Below are 19,985 nucleotides of genomic sequence, written 5' to 3'. Positions count from 1 at the left end.
TAGTAGTATCAACTATAGTAATAACATTATACGTTATATCCCTAGTACTTATTTATCTTATATCTGGAGCTTTGTATCTTTTGACTACTTTCCTCTAGTTCACCCTCCCCCACCCAGCACCCTTAGTAATCACAGATCTGATCATTTTCTGTAAGTTTTTAAAGATTCTACCTAGGGATCCCTGGGTGGCGCAGTGGTTTAGCGCCTGCCTTTGGCCCAGGGCGCGATCCCCTCAGACCCGGGGTCGAGTCCCACGTCGGGCTCCCGGTGCATGGAGCCTGCTTCTCCCTCTGCCTGTGTCTCTGCCTCTCTCTCTCTCTCTCTGTGACTATCATAAATAAATACAAATTAAAAAAAATAATAATAATAATAAAGATTCTACCTATAATAATGTGAGAGTATATAGTATTTGTCTTTCTCTGTCTGACTTACTTCACTTAGCTTAATGCCTCAAGTGTATCCATATTCTCTCAGATGGCAGGATCTTCTCATTTTTTTAAAGCCTGAATTGTGTATACGTCACATTGTGTATTTATACACCTTCTTTATCCATTCATCCATTGATGGACACTTAAGTCGTTTCCATGTCATGGCTATCGTGAATAATGTTGCAGTGACCACAGGAGTGGTGATTTATCTTTGACATAGTATTTTCATTTTCTTTGGATAAGTACCCAGAAGTGGAATTGCTGGATCATGTGGTAGTTCTAGTTTTAATTTTTTGAGGAACCTCCATACTGTTTTCCATGGTGTCTGCACTAATTTACATTCCCACTGACAGTGCATAAGGGTTCTCTCATTTTCTTTTCTCCACTTCTTTGCCAGCATTGATCATCTCTTGTCTTTTTAATGATGCCCATCCTAACAGACACAAAGTGATATCTCATTGTGGTTTTATTTACCTAATAATTAGTGATGTTGAACCTTTTTCATGTGTCTTGCCCATCTGTGTGTCCTCTTTAGAAAAATGTCTATTCAAGTCATCTGCTCGTTTTTAATCAGATTACTTGGGGTTTTTTGTTATTGAGTTATAGGAATTCCCTGTGTATTTTAGATATTAGTCCCATATCAGATATGGGATAATGTTGTTTTCAAATATTTTTCTCCATTTCATAGGTTGTCTTTTCATTTTGTTGATGGTGTCTTTTGCTGTGTAGAAGCTTCTGTGTTTGTTGCAATCCTTTTTTTTTTTTTTTTTTTTATTGCTTTTGCTTTAGGTCTCATAGTCAAAAAATTATTGCCAAGACCCATGTCAAGGAGTTTTTCCCTGTTTTCTTCTAGGAGTTTCATGGTTTCAGATCTTATGTTCATGTCTTTAATCATTGAGTTAATTTGTTTATGTTATATAAGATAAGGGTCTACTTTCATTCTTTTGTATGTGAATATCCAATTATCCCAGCACCATTTATTGAAAAGACTATCTTTTCTTAGCTCCCTTGTCAAATATTAGTTGAACATTTATGCTTGGGTTTACTTCTGCACGTTTTTAATAAACTCTTTACGAGGACATTTGAATCATAGGCCATGCCTTGAATAATAATGAGACATAAAAAGAATTAGCTGTACAAAGTATCAATCATATGTTCTTATTGTTAAATATTATAAAGAACTGCATAAAAGGCAGTCAACTGGGCCGATTACAATGTGTGTATAATATCACAAAGTCATATAGTAGATCTCAGTTCCTATCCAGTGTAACAATTCTAACATATTCAGATTTACTCAAAAACTCTCAGAGATTTGGGCAGCCCAGGTGGCTCAGCGGTTTAGCGCCGCCTTCAGCCCAGGGCCTGATCCTGGAGACCTGGGATCGAGTTCAGAGTCAGGCTCCCTGCATGGAGCCTGCTTCTCCCTCTGCCTGTGCCTCTGCCTCTCTCTCTCTCTCTGTCTGTCTCTCATGAATAAATAAATGAAATCTTAAAAAAAAAAAAACAAAAAACTCTCAGAGATGGGAAACCTAACTATATCACATCCTATTTAACTTTTAATCTAATCATTCATTTAATCAGTAAACACTTTTGAATGTGTTTTAGAATTGCAGGCCCCATATTACACAGTGGATTTAAAAGATAAAACAGAAAAGGTATAATAATCTAGTGGGAAGGATAGTCGCCCAGAAGATAACTGGAATACCATGTTAAGAGAGATTTGTGTGGCAACTTATGGGAGGAGAGCATCTAATCAGTCTCTGGGCAGGAAGTTAGGGTGGACAGGGGTGAAGAGCTTGAGGAAAGCTCTGTACTGTAGTACATAGCTCTGTAGTACTATAGTTCATAGGGACCACACACATCAGAGGCACAGAGGTAGGAGCAGCCCAACATCTGCAGTAACCTACTGGTACCCTGGGGGGTTGAGGAGAAAACCAGACAGCTGTCCCTTTTGACCCTCAAACTGTTTCTATCTTAGGACTTTTGCTCCAACCGTTCCCTCTCCCTGGGACACTCTTTCCCCAGCTCTCAGCTTGTCTCACTCTCTCACCTCTTTATACAAATGTCAGCTTACCAGGGAGGCCATATTCTATACTATGACTTTCAATACCCTGTATTCAATACTGTGACTCCTACCAACCACCAGCAGCACTCCTCTCTACTGCCTTTCTCTTTTAAATAGCATTTATTACCTTTTAATAAATTGTATTACTTACTTATTGTGTCTATCGATGGATCTCCCTTCTAGAATACAAATTTTTTGAGGACAGGGATTTTTGTTTTGTTCATTGGTGTATCTCAAGAACCTAGCATAATGCCTGGCTCATAATTGGCACTTGAACATTAGTTATGGAACAAAGGAATGGATAGATTACTCATAGCATTTTAAAATAAATTATCATCATATAATCAGATTTTCCATATAAAAGCTAGTTTGGTATAATAACACATTAAATCTATATTTAAGAATTAAAAAATATTCTTTTCTGATTGTTCCTTAGTTTTTCACTGTGGTTTTGCCACCATTATCCTCTCTTTATTCTCTCCCTCCCTTCCCCCTTTCTTTTTAGAGATTGGCATTGTATTCAGTGGATTATTAAATCTGAAAATCTGATAGGAATGAGAAGGCAAGTGATGTCAGTTTAGATATAATGTCTCAAGCTATATATTGACTAGCTCAAATAATTTTTGCTTTATAATTTTATTGGTTAAAAGTTGGCCTGTGTGAAGGTAGGCACATCTTTTTAATGCGAGAAGGATCTAAGAAAGAGCCCCTTAAAAGAACATTTCTTGTAGGTGTAAACAAAGTATCATTGAAGCTGGAATTTTAGTCCTTTTACTACTACAAAAGAAAGGTGTTCAAGGGACTTCTGGGTGGCTCAGCAGTTGACCATCTGCCATTGGCTCAGGTCGTGATCCTGGGGTCCTGGGATCAAGTCCTGCATTGGCCTCCTTGTGGGAACCTGCATCTCCCTCTGCCTGTCTCTGCCTCTCTCTCATGAATAAATAAATAAAATCTTAAAAGGGGTGGGGTCAAAACAAAAAAAAAAGTTTAAATTTTCAAATAAGCAATCCAGATGGGATGATTATCATACAGCCTTTTCACATTTTAATTTGGGGCTTAAAAACTTTCATCTAAACCAACATCAATTAATTACCCAAGTATGATGTCCTTATTATGTTAACTTAAAGAAATCATCCCAGTTATATCCCAAATCTCTAAGGGTGACTAAAGTCCCTCACAATTACCCATCTTACTGTTGGGATATTCTTTCTTATGTTTAATCTAAATTCTTGAAATTGTAGTTTATACCAGTGCAGTAGTGTCAGATAATTGTGGCTGATGGACACAGGTGGTCAGTGTCTCCAGACCCCACACTCCATGTATTCAAAGAACATTCTCTGGAAATTACTACACTGTCTCTTGTTTGGACTCGGTAATTTCTATTTCATAAACCTCTTAGACTGTTCTTCAAAAGAAAGAGAGAGAGAGACAGACAGACAGACTGTTTTCAACCCACTTAGCAATCTTTTTGGGTTCCCCTTTGGGTCTAGGGTAGGACTGGAGACTCTGCATTTCTAACAAACTCACAGGTAATTCCTAATCCCTACCACACATTTTGTTTTTCACATCTGTCTCAAATGGTCCAAAGATACGTAACAGTCACATCTGACCTAATAGTGACTGCATGTGGAATTTCTTTAAACATGTTTTTTCTAATCTAAATCATTTCCCTCTGTTGCCAAGTATATTATGGTGCAGATTTGTGAGCAGCCATTTACTCCCCAGATGTTTTTCCCTGAAACAGTCACGCAATGGCTGGGATATAGTAGGCACTCAAAAATATTTATTGGCTAGAATAAAATTTTATGTTGGAATCAACATTTTCTCAATCTAAGTTATTCTTCAAATGTTTGAACTAGCTAAATTTAACTTGTTGATTCTGATAGTTTGTCCCCAAATGATCAAAAGTTATTTCACATTATGGTCTTTTTCTTATCCCAATACAGCTTAGTTTACTAATTGAAAACAAACATTCCTGGGGCACCTGGGTGGCTCAGTTACTTAAGTGTCTGCCTTCGGCTCAGGTCATGATCCCAGGGTCCTGAGATCAGGCCCCATGTCAGACTTCCTGCTCAGTGGGGAACCTGCTTCTCTCTCTCCTTCCTTCTGCTGTTCCCCAGCATATGCTGTCTCTTTCTCTCTCTCTCTCTCTCTCTCTCTCTCTCTTTCTCTGTCTCAGGTAAATAATCAAAATCTTTAAAAAAAAAAAAAAAAAGAAAGAAAAAGAAAAATATTCTCTAGAAAACTCCAATACACCTCCAGATTTTGAGCATGATGTAGGGAAATAATGAAAAGGCATTAAGAGGAAATATGAAAATAAGGTTGAGGCATGTGAAACCTAGGAGAGAAAACATTGAGCCAGAAGATTTAATTTCTATTCTCACCTCTATTATTTATGAGTTATTTGACTTTGGACAAATTACTGTGCATTATTAGCTTTCATCTGCCTGGTTTCTGAGACCAGTGGGTTTGATCTTGGGCTCTGGAAGAGCTTGGTAGAGGGGTTAAGGGAGAGTGGAAAGATGCTGGGCAGACTTAGAGCAAAGAAAAAGATTTAATTGGTGGGATGCCTGTTTGGACACTAGAGATATGCTACAGGGATTGATAAAAAGTTGGAAACTGAGCACCAAAGACAAAAATCTAGTATTAGAACCGGTAGGAGCTATCCCAAAGCAAATTAAAAAAAAAATTTATGGAGAATCGGAAGTAAAGGAACTTAGGGGAAAATGCAATTCTAGTCTAGCAATACCATGAAATACTATGCAGCAATGTTTTTTGAAAAATATTTAATGCTTTGGGAGAATACTGATGTTATAAAAAAGGGCAAATGAGAAGAATATACAGAATTATATATATTATTTGACCCCAATTAGGTATAAAATAGATGTCTGCATATGTCTGGGTGAATTTAAAAGTTTGGAAGAAAAAAGAACAAATTAGTAATTGTGAATCTGTCCAGTTTGTGGTCCTTGTGATGATTTTTCTTGTCCTTTTGTTGTCGTCAGTCACTGATGTTTACTCTTCCCATTGCTGTTGGTCACTGTTATTTATTTTAGGAGTGATTCTTTAGGAGAGGCATCAGCGGTCATGGAATCTCACTCTCCCCAGGGAGAGAGTGAGCTGTGTGTTTTGAAAAAGTACCCCATGGAATTCTGATTCGCATATTTTATTTAGAACGTACTGGCTTTTTAAAATGCATTAAAAGTTTTATTAACTTCTATTTTTAACTTTTCAAAATTGTCTTTACAATTGAGTGTGTCCAGTATATCCAGTTTTAGCTAGGAAGCTCGGGTTACTGCAAGGAATATAATACCATTTGGACTAGGAAGCAGATTTTTTTTCGAAGAGTTGTCAGAAGCTCTTTTGAACCAGAATAGTCTAGGATGCTTATTTAAGATGGAGATTCCTAATCCCTACCACACGTTTACTAAATCCGACCTTCCAAGGAAGTACTTCTCTGTCTTCAGTGTGTGTGCGAGTCATGTGGAACTTTGTTAAAGTGCGAATTCTGATTTTAGTGGGTCTCAGGGTAGGACTGGAAAGTCTGCATTTCTAACAAGCTCACAAGTAATGCCATTGGTCTGCTGACCACACCGAAAAGCAGGGCTCTCTAAACCATAATGGGAGCTCCAACCAGTAGAACAGTGTCTCTCAAATGAAGACAGAACGAGCCAGATGTGGAATGTTTTTTGTTTTGTTTTATTTTATTTTATTTTATTTTATTTATTTATTTATGTATTTAAATTATTTATTTATTTATTTATGATAGTGAGAGAGAGAGGCAGAGACATAGGCAGAGGGAGAAGCAGGCTCCATGCAGGGAGCCCGATGCGGGACTCGATCCCGGGTCTCCAGGATCACGCCCTGGGCTGAAGGCGGCGCTAAACAGCACTGGGGCTGCCCAGATGTGGAATGTTTTCAATGGAGCAATTGTGCCTAAAATGTGGCATGAAGCATCTGGCTCACATAAAGAAGTGTTGCCGAATAAAGATTATAGAACATCATGTAATGTGTATCAGGTGCTCTTATGAGCGGCCTTGTCAGAAAACCAGACTCATTGTTGCTTTGTTGTTGTAGATCCTGAGAATGTGTTGGAATTCCAAGTACCATGCAGTACAAAGAAAACTTTCCCTTTTCGTGATCGCTGCTCCACTGCGTGCTGTGTACCATTTCCTTCTCTCATCTTCCTTCTGTGGCTTTTACAGAGTCTGTGGCTGGTGTGATCACATTGTTCTTAGTCATGAAAATAGGATCTCTCTTCTGATTCTCTGTGGTAATGAGTAAAAAGATTGCTTCTGCTGAGGGGTGAAAAGGTCTTCAAACTAGTTTGCTTTCTGGTAAACAGCAAGGCTCTAGAGAGACCCTGAGAAGATGCCCGCTGTCTCCCTGAAGATTACATTTCTGCTAGCGTTTTGAAGGAGTGAGTTGTCACTGCTTACAGCTCAGGATGTGGTGCTGTGAATTTTGAAAGTTTTCAAGATTTTTGATTTATATTTTAATTTGATTTTTTGGTAGCTGACAAAGAAAAAAACATAGTTCTCTCTGGAAGGTACAAATTGAATTCTTGGCGAAAGCGACCAAAAGCAGAAATCAAAAATTTTGTAAGTTGTATGCACATTTGTCTATCATGTTGTTAGGAAAAGTATTGTGCTCATAGCCACTCTGTGATTTGGACCATGTTATGAAATCTTCCTGTGCCTTTGTTTCTTCATCTGTAAGGGGGAATAATAGTATCTACCTCATTGAGCTGCTGTGAAAATGAGATGACCGGGTGCACCATAGTGCTTGGCATGTAATAAGAACTCAATACATCGTACGTAGCTATTACTACTGCTGTTGATATTGTTGAATTCAATTATATGCTAATGATACCTACCTTAACTTTCCTACTTAACTCATAAAAAATACAGCCCCATTTTGTGTGCAGTTCTGAGTCTATATTTTTATGATGCTTTTTATTATGGTTCATTATATTTTAATACAATTTTCAGCTAACTAGGTCCTTTTGAACCAAATTGATTTGCTAGTGTGAGCTATTGGGTGAGCAGAGAAAACACAAATGGAAAGCTGCTACTTCACATATCATTTACTTTTTACCAAATAATGGGAATCTCCTGTTTCATTTAGGTGTTTATAGTAACTAGGGGAACACTTGTCATGTTGAGAGAGAGACAGGATCCTCTCAACTTCTCTGCTATGCAGATGGTGACAACGTTTTGAGAGAGGAGTCTATCTTGGTGGGAAACATATTACAGGATGTGTGTGATACATATCAAAAATCAAAGCTTTTTTTTCCTTAAATGTGATTTCTGTGGCCCGAGGGCATTGACACTTGTCCTACACAGCAGGTGGGCTTCTGCATGGCCCTTAGGTGTTCATGCAACCTCCACTGCCCACCTGCTCTGCAGGCTCCTGGCAGGGCCACCCTTCATGGTTTCCTTTGGTTTTGGAAGAGGGAAAGAGAACAGAACCTGGCAAGTATTCTCTTGTCCCGGAAAAGTTGTGTTATCATCCTTATGGTTGTACTTAGAAAAGAACCATCTCAGATATTCTGTTCTCCTGGGATTGCTTCAGGCAGTGCTTTGAGTTGTTCTGAAACTTTATCAAAGGAGAAATAGGTGAGCCATGTAAATTGGGCTCCTTACTGAGTACTGGAGGGGTGTCTCTGTTCTACCTTTCACCAGAGATTTCATTTTTTCCACTTCTGCTCTTTACTCTCAGCCCAAAGGGCTGTCTTTTGAACATTTTAGATTCTTCGTGTGGGATGAAAGCTTTGGCAGACAAGGACTTCTTTCTGTGAAGCCCAGAAACCCTTTTCTTTTTGCTAGTAATCAGTATATGGCTAAGAATTTTCTCTAATGTGGTTAAGGAAATTTCAGAAACTCCTTTCCAATCCTTTTATTTGCTTCTTTCTGGTCATTTAAAGCTCTAATGCATATGTTCTTCACACACAGAGGGAAAGAAGGGTGGGTGGGAGGGGGGTTGGGGGACAGGAGAGAGAGACAGGAGGCTGCCTCATAAAACTCCCATCATTCACCCCCACTCGGTAGTCTATAAAAATCCCCTAGGTTTTGCTTCTAGAAAGAGCCTTCAGAATATTAGGACATTTGCATATGCACCATTCTCTTCCACTGAACCAAAGCCCTAACCATAGAAGCAATGTAAGACAGTGTTATCTTTAATCTTCTAGTCTCACAACAAATGCCAGAACTAGCCTTGGTAATGTCATGGTAGCCACCTGGAACAGAAACAATTTGCAAAACTACCTTTAATGAACAGTGCTTACATTTTGCTACAGTTAATTCTTTGGAAGAAGTCTGGCAGTGGGAGGTGTGTGTGATAATATTTACATTTACTTCACTGTGCCTACTCCTAATGTAAAGCTTTTTGGGTAATAGTAAAGTTGACTGTTTGGGAAGCCTCACTTATGTACACAAGCTATATATTAATATCATCTTCCTGGGGAAAATATATTTCATAGAAAGGGTTGGGACAAAGTATCTTTTTTAAGAGATTTCCTGCTTATTCTTATTTGTGTGGCCGATTCTTCTCCCGGGGCCCTGGCCCTCCAGCCACTATGAAAGAGTACCAGGTCCCTAAGCACAACCACGTTTCTATCCAGCTGTCTGTATGCCTCATTACCTGTACATTCCCTTTGTTTTAGTTCATGCAGAAGGTTGTAAGAAGCATACGGCACGTGATATTTTTTGGTGGGTAAAACATTGGCCAATGGAAGGAAAAAATTTAGGAAATGAATCTTTTGAAGAATATATGAGCACTCTTCATTTTATGTTGATTTTGGTCATAATCACTCTCTGACCTCCACTTTCACCTGCCTCCTATTCATTCTCCAATTCGTTCTCCAACCAGAATTGTTAGCATTTCTCCTATCCTTTTTTTAATCTCTAAAATTACACCATTCTAAAAATTAATGGTGCAACTACTACACAGTATCAGATAAATGTTTGTTTTTATAAAATATATATTACATATTTAAAGTGACTATTAGCTTAAATACAAAACAGAGAAAAATAATTAGAAAAATCATGTACAAGTGTCTATCCTGGTTATGCTTCTATTTTTAGGCAAGGCTAGTCATTTATCTTAATTAACATTTTCTACATTGATTAAGGTAGTTCTTTTGAATCAAAGAGTGTTCAAATTTGCTAATATATTTCAATTTCATAACCTCACACTTAATAGCAGGTATCAAGACTATTCAAAATTCTTTTTGAGGGCAATGGTGGCTCAGTTAAATGCATGCCGTTGGCTCAGATCATGATCTCAGGGTCCTGGGATTGTGTCCTACTTGGGCTCCCTGCTCAGCAGGGAGTCTACTTCTCCCTCTCCTGCTACTGCTCCGCACTCATGTGTGCATTGTCTCACTCTCTCAAATAAATCATAAAAAAAACAACAACAAAGTTCTCTTGAGCAATCAAAATACAAGTAACACACGTATAGTTGCTATGGGGTAGGAGTCTGTATATGTGCTTTCACATAATTCTCTTTTCTTTCGATGTTTTAGGTATGCTTTTTCTTCCTTAACAGAAATTTTCTTTTTATAAACCTAAAAATATACAGTTACAGAAGACAAAGCAAAACGAACAAATGGAAAAACATCATTTCATTTCCAATATTCAGACCACTATAATTAGCATATTGGTATATTTCTTTTTTTTTACTTGATGTAAAATTGATCTACTACGTTATACTAGTTTCAGGTGTACAACACAGTGGTTTAATATTTGTATGCATATTGAAATAACCACAACTCTAGTTAACACCCATCATACTTTTCAAAGATTTTGAAAAATCTTTTCTTGTGATGAGAACTTTTAAGATTTACCTTATTAACAACTTTCAAATATGCAGTGCAGTATTATTAATTACACATTTTGGGTAGTAACCTCTTTTCAGATACTATTTGCAGATATTTTCTACTTAGTAGCTGGCTTTTTCATTTTGGTGATGGTTTCCTTTGCTGTGCGCAAGGTTTTTAGTTTGATATTGTCCTACTTGTTTATTTTTGCTTTTGGAATCAGATCCAAAAAAATCACCATTGAGTCCAATGTGAAGGAGCTTACTGCTTATATTTTCTTCTAGGAGTTTTATGGTTTCAGATCTTACATTCAAGTCTTTAATACATTTTGAGTTCATTTTCGTGTATCCTTTAAGATAGGGGTCCAATTTTATTCTTTTGCTTGTGGCCATCCAGTTTTCCAACACCACTTCTAATTGAAGAGACTGCTATTTTCCCATTGCATATTCTTGGCTTCTTTGTTGTAAGGTAATTGACCATATATGCTTGGGGTGGGGTGGGGTGTTGATTTTGTCACTCTTTTTTCTAGTCTTTTGTTTTGTTTGCTTGTTTTTCTTGTTCATAGTTGAGACCATACTGCTTGAATGACTTTTTCCCACTACTTATTTCACTTAGTATTTTCATCACATAAACTGTAAAATATGGGGTAGTGAACCTTCTCTTGACACTTCAGTGGAACACTCTTAACAATCCATAGTGGTATGTGTGAGAAAGGAGAAATAGTTTAACAACTTGGCAGAGTTACAGAATGGAGTACACAGAACTGTAAGAACAAATAGCTGCTGAGCATTTTAGGTTTCCAAATTCCTTGGAATGTTTCCCAGTGACCTGCAGTGAAGGTGTGCTTGATCAACTGCTGTTGAAATTAGTGTTTTAGGCACTTGGTTTCCAAGAACTATTAATGAAACATCTGGCACTTTGCAAGTCGTCAGATGACGAATTCTCCGAGTTGCTATCCTCCAAATGTGTGATCTCTTCCCTTCCTTTTCTTCAAACGCATCCCACGTAGTTTTCCCCGTTTCTCAGCGTCCTTCCTCCAGGTACCATGAATTCCTTTCTCTAAATGTTCTGAGCACCTTCTTTGTAACTGCTGCCTAAAACATCCCACCCCCAACACCCCTAACACTTTGCTTTTTGCTTGGAAGTTTCCACATTCTTTTCTTCTTGGTCTAAATGGTGTTTCCTTAGGATCCCCTTGATCTGCCTTTATGACCAGTTTATTATGGTGAGGGGAAGTAACCCTCATTATATAATGCATGCAATGAATTGTTTAAGAACACTTCTAATAAGATGTTTTTAAGGATATTTGCAAGCTGTGTTCACATAGTGTTATATCAGTGATACCCACTAAATAAGCATGAAGTGTCAAGAACATTTGTAATGCAGAGGTTTCTTTTTTTTTTTTAAGATTTTATTTATTTATTCATGAGAGACACAGAGTGAGAGAGAGAGAGAGAGAGAGAGAGAGGCAGAGACACAGGCAGAGGGAGAAGCAGGCTCCATGCAGGGAGCCCGACGTGGGACTCGATCCCGGGACTCCAGGATCTGGCTCTGGACTGAAGGAGGCGCTAAACCGCTGAGCCACCCAGGCTGCCCAATGCAGAGGTTTCTAAGAACACATCTTGTAAGCACTATAGAGAATAGTGTTATATAGGTGGAAGCTGCACTGAATGCAAGTGACACCCATTCTGTAAAGAATGAAGTGATGAGTTCACTTATAACATAGATGTTTCTCTTTTTTTTTTTGACATTTTACTTACTCATTTGAGACAGTGAGAGAGAGAGAGAGAGAGAGAACACGAGCGGGGGGAGTGGCAGAGTGAGAGGGAGACACAGGCTCCCTGCTGAACAGAGAGCCCATGTGGGACTCTATCCCAGGACCCTGGGGTCGTGACCTGAGCCAAGGGCAGATATCTAAGCATATGAGCCACCCAGGTGCCCCAACATAGTTAATTCTAAGACAGCTACTTGCAAGCTTCTTATGACAACTGTTACATCAGTGACTGGCAGTTATCCCCATGTGGTAGTAGATGGGTTACAGTGTTAAGATCACATGTAACAAAGATGCTTCTAAGAACAACAATAACAAAAAACAAGCCCACTGTGCCAGAAAACCTTTGTACAGTCCTCCCTGTCTATACCAAGATGTGTTTACCATTTGACAGCCCTTCAGCTAGAAAAATGGGGGCCGACAGACTGCCATAATGTAGCACCATAATAGGGTACTGTATGATTTGAGCTGTTCCAATCCAGAGATAATTTGTATAAGTTACAACAAGAGACTAAAAATGATTGTTCTATAGAATATTTTGACCTTCTTTATATCATGGGAAATGAAGCAGGTTTGCATACAACTTTATAATATTTCTCGTAATTAAGGGGCAGTCTCCCTCTTAGAATCCTAAAGGAAGAAAGGAAAGCTCTACATGGATGTCCCTGCCATCAGTCATTTGTTTGTACAAGAAGGTGGCCAGTTACCTCACCCCTAGGGCACCTGTGCAGGGATGTGTCCCTAGAGCCTGACTAGCTTCTCTTCTCCCATCCCTTTTAGGCTGGGTATATGGGTCATCACTGTTTGGACTTTTGAAACAAAATGGAAAAACTTTAAAAGCAGTAAAATAACAAAAAAAAACAGTGCAAATATTATGGGACTGTTCTTTAACTTAAAAAAAATCTTGCTAGAAATAATAGGAATAGTGTTGAAAAAGAACCCTTCTGGTTCTTCCGTTCCTTGGTGTTTGACATCTTTTACTCCCTGCCTTATAAAAATAAAAATACATTTAATGAAGTTCTAGTAAGGAAAAGGGAGTAGCTCTGGTCTCTGGCCAGGAATTCCCCTTCACAGATATTGCCACATACTCCCCACTCTCCAACCCAGTTACTCTTCAGTACATCATCTGGTGTTTTTCCTTCGCAGCCCTCATCAACATTCAGAATTGTAGTGTGGATTTTTCTACATGTTTAATGTTTGCCTATCTACTTAGAATGCAAGCTCCCTGAGGGCCAGGTCCTTGTTAGTCCTGTTCACTCCTTTAGCTGTCTCCTTGGCCTGCCATGCATGGTATGGGGGGGCAAATATACATTGAATAACTAACTGATGCTTTAAATGAATGACTTCATTTTTTAAAAAGTAGATTCTGTTTTGTTTTGTTTTGAAGGATTTCATTTATTTAGTCATGAGAGACACACAGAGGCAGAGACCTAGGCAGAGGGAGAAGCAGGCTCCATGCAGGGAGCCCGATGTGGGACTCGATCCCAGGGACTCCAGAATCAGGCCCTGGGCCGAAGGCAGACGCTCAATCGCTGAGCCACCCAGGCGTCTTAAAAAGCAGATTTTTAAGCACTGTCCTAGTTGGTTCCTTTGAGGAAAAGGGTTAACAAAGCATATAGGTTTCTGACAAGATTTTCACATTTGTGCAGTAAACACTTACTGAGGGCCTGTCACCAGGTCGAGCCCTGGAAATGCCATGTGAATAAGGAATGATCGCTGCCCTCCAGGTCCTCAGAAACTAGCAGAAGGACAGACACACATATGTGAATAACTGTAATTCTCTCTTGAAGAGTATAATAGAGTGTACACATGGGTCTTTGGAGAGTCCAAGGGGGAAAGATTTAATTCAGCTGGGGTATGAAAGTTTTTACCCAGGCATGATATTTACATTGGGCTTGCACAAAGAAGGGAAGTTTGGCAAGTTAATTAGCATAGGAACTAAAGGATCCCAAGCTGGTGATGGGGGCAGAGATGTGAAAATGAATGGCGTGTTGGGACAGTATTGTGTGTTTGGGGGCGGGGGTGCTGTAAATGCTGCACCAAAGAGTTTGGATTTGATCTTTAAGGAGCCAAGGAACCTAGCTGTGGTAAGAATTGCGGATGGAGTACAGCAGCGGGCAGCGTCCATTGGAGGGGACATGATGCTGTGGTTAGAAAAGTCAAACCATTTGGGAAGCCCAGGTGGCTCAGCGGTTGGGGGTCTGCCTTCGGCCCAGAGCATGATCCTGGAGACCCGGGATCGAGTCCCATGTCGGGCTCCCTGCATGGAGCCTGCTTCTCCCTCTGCCTGTGTCTCTGCCTCTCTCTCTCTCTCTGTGTCTCTCATGAATAAATAAAGTCTTTAAAAAAAGTCAAACCATTCACTGCTTTGCAGGCATTTTCTGTTAAAACGGCCTTAATTTAGAGTTCATAGTGTATCTTTCATAGAAACAGATTCTAAAATTTGACAGAGATGAGCATTTTGCTAGAAATTTGTAGCTCTTTTAAAATGTATTTTCCAGGCAAAGACTTCTTAATGTATTTTTATGTTGAATTTTAGAAACTTTTGGAAAACACTTTTAAAAATTGTACTTCGATACATGTTACAGTGTGAGTCCCTCCCTATAGAACAAACATAATGAATCTTTTTTTTTTTTTCAAACATAATGAATCTTAATGTGACATGTAATTAAATACTTTGGATTCTTCCAGGTGAGTGAAAGACCTAGGTCTTCTCCCTCTATGCCATAGTTCAAGGCATGCCTTTTTATCAATACATCGTCAAAACCGAACCAAACCTTTTTCTCTTGCAGTTCCACGGCAGCCTTCAAATGACTTGTTTGAAATATTTGAAATTGAAAGGGGAGTCAGTGCAGATGATGAAGCAAAGGATGATCCAGGTAGATACTTATGCTTTTAGTATGTTATAATGACATTTTATTGTATCCTTCCATTTCCTGAAAATGACTTTTAAACTGTATATTGTTTAGTTACATCTAGGAAAAGTGTACTCTTTTTTTTTTTACAACTTGGTTTCCTCTGTAGTTATACAGTTATCAAATGAAAATAATTATATATCATCATTATTTTCTTTTTAAAAAGTATTAAAGCAGCACTTAAACTGTGAAGAGGAAATCATATTTTGTACATGATGACATAAGAAGGTCATAATTTGGCAACATGTGTTCTATTTTTACAGCTGAACACACATGCACAATTGTTCTAAGAAAGGATTCATGTGATTTTCCTTTGATCTCATGGAGAGAAGTTCTAGTGGGATAGTTAAGTGTGGCTAGATAACCCTTGTTCACAAATTTGTTTTTACCGTTAGTCATTGAGTTTGCAGTCTACTCATCTTTCTGGTTGTTTTCTTATAGGTGTTCTGATACACAGTTGTAATTTTGACCATGGGCTTTGTGGATGGATCAGGGAAAAAGACAGTGACTTGCACTGGGAACCAGTCAGAGATCCAACAGGTAAAACCAGTTCATCTTTATCAGTTTGATCCTGTCTGAGGACCCTAGTTTTGACAATCTCTCTGTTTGCCCTCTTCATTCAGTAAAGAAAGATCTCATCTAGCATTTCATATTCTACTTTTTTAAAAGTGAACTACACTTGTCAGCAATAAACTAAAATTATATTATGGGAAGACAAGTAGTTCATTAAAAGGCCAGCTAAATTTCTCAAAACACTTGGTAAGTAAAACATTTAGACTCATACTAACATATAATTTTCAAGTTACTTGTAGTGCCCCATTCCCAAGCATGAAAGAAATAATGGTACATCAGCCATGGTGGCCATCCCTAGTTGTTTTCTCAGTTATGTCCTTTTTTTTTTTTTTTTTTTTTTTAAGGATATGACACATAGCAAGAAGAGACATTGCAAGTTTTTGTGAAGTTTGAAATTTTTTCTAGAGAAATATTCACATCTAATCTAGACATTGAAGAAATTAGTTATGAATTACCACCACTTATTCCCCAAGAGAATGTTTTTAGAGACGTAGATTTAGACATAGTTCCTTGGAAAATTAACAGATTCATAAATCGCAAGCTCCCTAATGTTAGAAAGTTTCAGGAGCTTACAAGATGTTTTGTCATCCTGTTTGAAGAAGCAAAGTTACATATTGTTGTTGGTTTTATCCTCCCCTCAGTAATTACATCTTTAATGGGTGGGGCCAACTTAATGGAAGGGTGAGGAGTGAAATTTCTTTTCTTTCCTTTATATCCTGGTTCTAGACTTAAGAATGAAAGATACAAGACATGAAGACAAAGTGTGTTTTGTGTCTTAAAAAATTAGTTCTAGAGTAGCATCTCAGGTATATAGATAGAGCACAAAACACTGAAAGTTAACTTGAGAGAAGATACGCTCTGTTAAACCAGTTCTTAAAATTCAGTGTGCATACAGATCAGCTAGGGGCCTTGTTAAAATGGAGATTTTGTTGCATTTCTAACATGCTCCTTGGGGATACCTGTGGCATTAGTCCTTGTTGCACAGTTTGAGTAGTAAGTTATTAAAAAAATTAACCCAAAAATATATTCATTAGGTCCCTCTAAGGTAAAAACAGAGCAGATTTTTAAAAATGAAAATTTGAAGGCACCTGCGTGGCTCAGTCAGTTGAGCGTCTGACTCTGGATTTCTGCTCAGTTGTGGTCTCCAGGGCTTGGGATCCAGCCGCTCAGAGGGGAGTCTGTTTGCCTCTCCCTCTGCCCCTCCCCCAACTCATACACGTGCGCGCACACAGGCTTGCTCTCTGTCTCTGAAATAAATCTTTAAAAAAATTAAAATTTGAGGTAAGCTTTTAAAAATACGAATACTCAATAAGTTCCAGATGGGTTTTTAGATTTATCTTAGCTATAAAATAAATTTTATTTTTTTAAGGTTTTATTTATTTATTCATGAGAAACAGAGAGAGAGGCAGAAACATAGGCAGAGGGAGAAGCAGACGCTCAATCGCTGGATCGCAAGACCTCTGGATCAAGACCTGAGCCAAAGGCAGACACTCAACCACCGAGCCACCCAGGTGCCCCTGAAATAAATTTTAGTGCCCCCCCCCACACACACACACATTTAAAGTTGACTCTGAGCAGGACATTATTATTAATGTCATAGATATCTATGGCTAAGAGAGAAATCATTTATTTAATATCTGCTGTAGTCCTGATTCCTTCATCATCTCATTGGTTCAGCTCAATCCTCTTACCTACCCTGTGAAGCAGGTGATATTGTTTATGTTTCACAGAGGAAGTACTGAGGCCCAGAGCTTGTATACATTGCCTGAGGCCACAGAGCTGAAGAGTGGACTTTGTATCTAGACCTCCCTGTACTGCATGTGGCCTCCCTCCTTTGGTAGTGTGCTCTGTCTGCTGAGCAGATCTCAGGCCTGTAGATTTGACTGACCACTGACCTGAAGTAGTTTGCTACAGAATGAAAGATCTTTAACAGTCATGTAGGATAGAATGGTGAGCATTGTTCATGGTCGTAATGAATAACTCAAGTAAGATACATTGGTAGAGTTATTCATGCTAATAAACACAGAGGAATTCAGTATTCATTATACTTCCATGTGAGCATCCTATGAAGAAAATCTACGTAAGATGCTTGATTTTTACAATTTAGCTTACTATATTTTAGATCCAGTTTTATATTTTAACATTTTTTATTATTCGTTACATATGTAAATGTTTAAATTTGTTGTGACCCAAATTCCACTTGCTCTCTGATAGAAAGAGAGGTTTGGAAATTAGAATTGTAAACCAAAAAATTTGAAGCAGTCATTTGGCTATGATAGCATAAAATAAATTGAAAGAAGTGGTGACTGTTTCTGTGATTGGGAAGCCCGGACAATTACTTCTGGCCCCCGAAGGGGGGGTGCCATTCTTTCTCTGCTCTTGTCCCTTCTCCTCCTACATTCTGCTGATAGCTAGTAGGATGCAAGGGAAAGTTACTCAAATAAGAGGGGTGAAAAATTATTAATATGAGTAAAACCTGTGTCATCACTGCCAAAAAAGTGGGGTCATTTCCATAGAAATATGGTATTTTTTTTTTCCAGAATGGCAAATTCACTTTGGTGGGTTCTTTCTAGTCTGAGAAGAAGAGAGAGAACTGTAGGTCCCTTCTAAAAAAACGACCTAGTTGGAAAAGTATCTCAAAGTCTGTGGGAAAACAAGTGAAGAAAAGAATGTTTAGCTTGGAGAAGAAATAATGGAGCAAGACTGCTTTTCAAATATTTGACCAACAATATCACAGTTATTCTGGAACCACAAGCAGATGAGAAGTCATATCAGTAGGTAAAAGCCATAGGGAGATCAATTTGGTTCACTCTCAGAACTTCCAAGCATCAGAGCCGTCTAAAAAGAGAACAGGATGACATGGAAATAGGGAGCTCTCCATTGTGGAGGCATTTTGTGTTGTTTTGAGCATTAGATAAGGGTTGGGTTGGAAAATCTGCTACACCACTTCGGAGAGCCTCTGACTGAGAGTGGCATGCCCTAGGCCTTCCCAAAGTGATTGCTGAACAGCTGGACTCACCATTGCTTGGGCAATGGGTGGGAGGCCTGGACGATGGCAGAGGGGAATTGGGGATAAGAGTGCACGGCATATGTCAGGCTAGAATTGTTGAGCTTTTTAGAATATGTTGGGGAATTCTAACCAAATACTGATGGAAACCTACTAATAAGCCTTATTATGGAAAGTGCCTATTTTTCTTCTAGGAAGTTCAGGGATGTGACTGTGTGTACATCACAGGCTAAGACCAGAGAAGAATATAACCAATTTAATAAATTATTTCTGTGTATTATCTAAGTATCAAGCCAACTGTTTCTTTTTAGACTATACCATATTTGTAAAGGAGCATATGTTTGGATTTCCACGGTTATGACTGATTTTAAAGTGCATTTCTTGCGTAACATCCAGATTTGCAGATATTTTCATGCTAATATCTCTAAGAAAACCATCAAACTTACAACTTTGAGAAACAGCTGCGAAGTACTTTCAGTTGCTAGCTGCTCTTCCCGGTGCTTACTAGGTTTTGTTTACCGCATTCAGTCTTGAAATTAATTGTGAGGTAGTGAAATTAATACATGCCTCTAAGGAATGGAAGATTCTGCTGCTGACAGATGTGGTGACGTGCTACAGGCCTGTGGCTGTGGCCCTGAAGACACACCCTTCTGTAAATGTCAAGGCTGGACCTCTGGGCCCCTTTTCCTAAAACCCTGAGGATCAGGGTTAAAGGAAACTGATTCAGGGCTATGTCTGCTACTGATAGCTACAAGGTACTCACTTTAAAATAGCAAGCAAGCCAGCCTGTACATGCAAGTATGCCTATTACAGCATTAAACATTATTTTGAAATACACGCAAATGGAAAAATCAACAGCAAAAATAAAAGCTTCCTCCCCCAGCCCTGGCTCCCAGTCACCTTCCCCAGATGCAACCAGTTCCTTGGTTATCTTTCCAAAAACACATTTTTTCTATACAACAGCACCCTGCTCTGTAGCTTGCTTTCGTCACTGAAAGATTATATCCTGTAAGAGTTAACACACACGTGGACTTTGAAGCCAGAAGGCTTGGGATGAAACCTAGTGCCATCACTTACTAGCTTCGACCTTGAGCAAGTTGTTTAAATTGAAATAATAGTATCTATTAAACATATGTGTGCATTTAAAGCACTGCCTGGCCCACAGTTACCATTAAAATAGTATTAGCCGTATTTTTTTAAAGATTTTATTTATTTATTCATGAGAGACCCACAGAGAGAGAGGCAGATGAAGAAGCAGGCTCCAAGCAGGGAGCCTGATATCGGACTCCATCCTGGGACTCCAGGATCATGCCCTGAGCCAAAGGCAGGCGCTCAACTGCTGAGCCACCCAGGCTGCCCCAGTATTAGCTATTGTTGTTGAAGGTTGTCCTGTATCAGTACATACAG

The 19,985-nt window shown here is 38.8% G+C and overlaps 1 protein-coding gene across 4 annotated transcripts in view; it reads left to right on the top strand.

Annotated features, from left to right (window-relative positions):
- Positions 1–19,985, top strand: part of NPNT (nephronectin) — a 75,873-nt gene that overhangs the window by 47,695 nt on the left and 8,193 nt on the right. For all 4 annotated transcript variants that reach the window (XM_038581979.1, XM_038581977.1, XM_038581978.1 and 1 more), the window contains 2 exons: positions 14,876–14,962; positions 15,440–15,538. In XM_038581979.1, the coding sequence (XP_038437907.1) occupies positions 14,876–14,962; positions 15,440–15,538 (186 nt within the window). The remainder of the gene's footprint in view (positions 1–14,875; positions 14,963–15,439; positions 15,539–19,985) is intronic.

The sequence above is a fragment of the Canis lupus genome, chromosome 32 (genome assembly GCF_011100685.1).
Source record: "Canis lupus familiaris isolate Mischka breed German Shepherd chromosome 32, alternate assembly UU_Cfam_GSD_1.0, whole genome shotgun sequence".
In the NCBI taxonomy this organism is placed as follows: domain Eukaryota; kingdom Metazoa; phylum Chordata; class Mammalia; order Carnivora; family Canidae; genus Canis; species Canis lupus.
The sequence above is the reverse complement of the archived record's forward strand: the minus strand, read 5'-3'. Positions and strand labels throughout refer to the sequence as shown.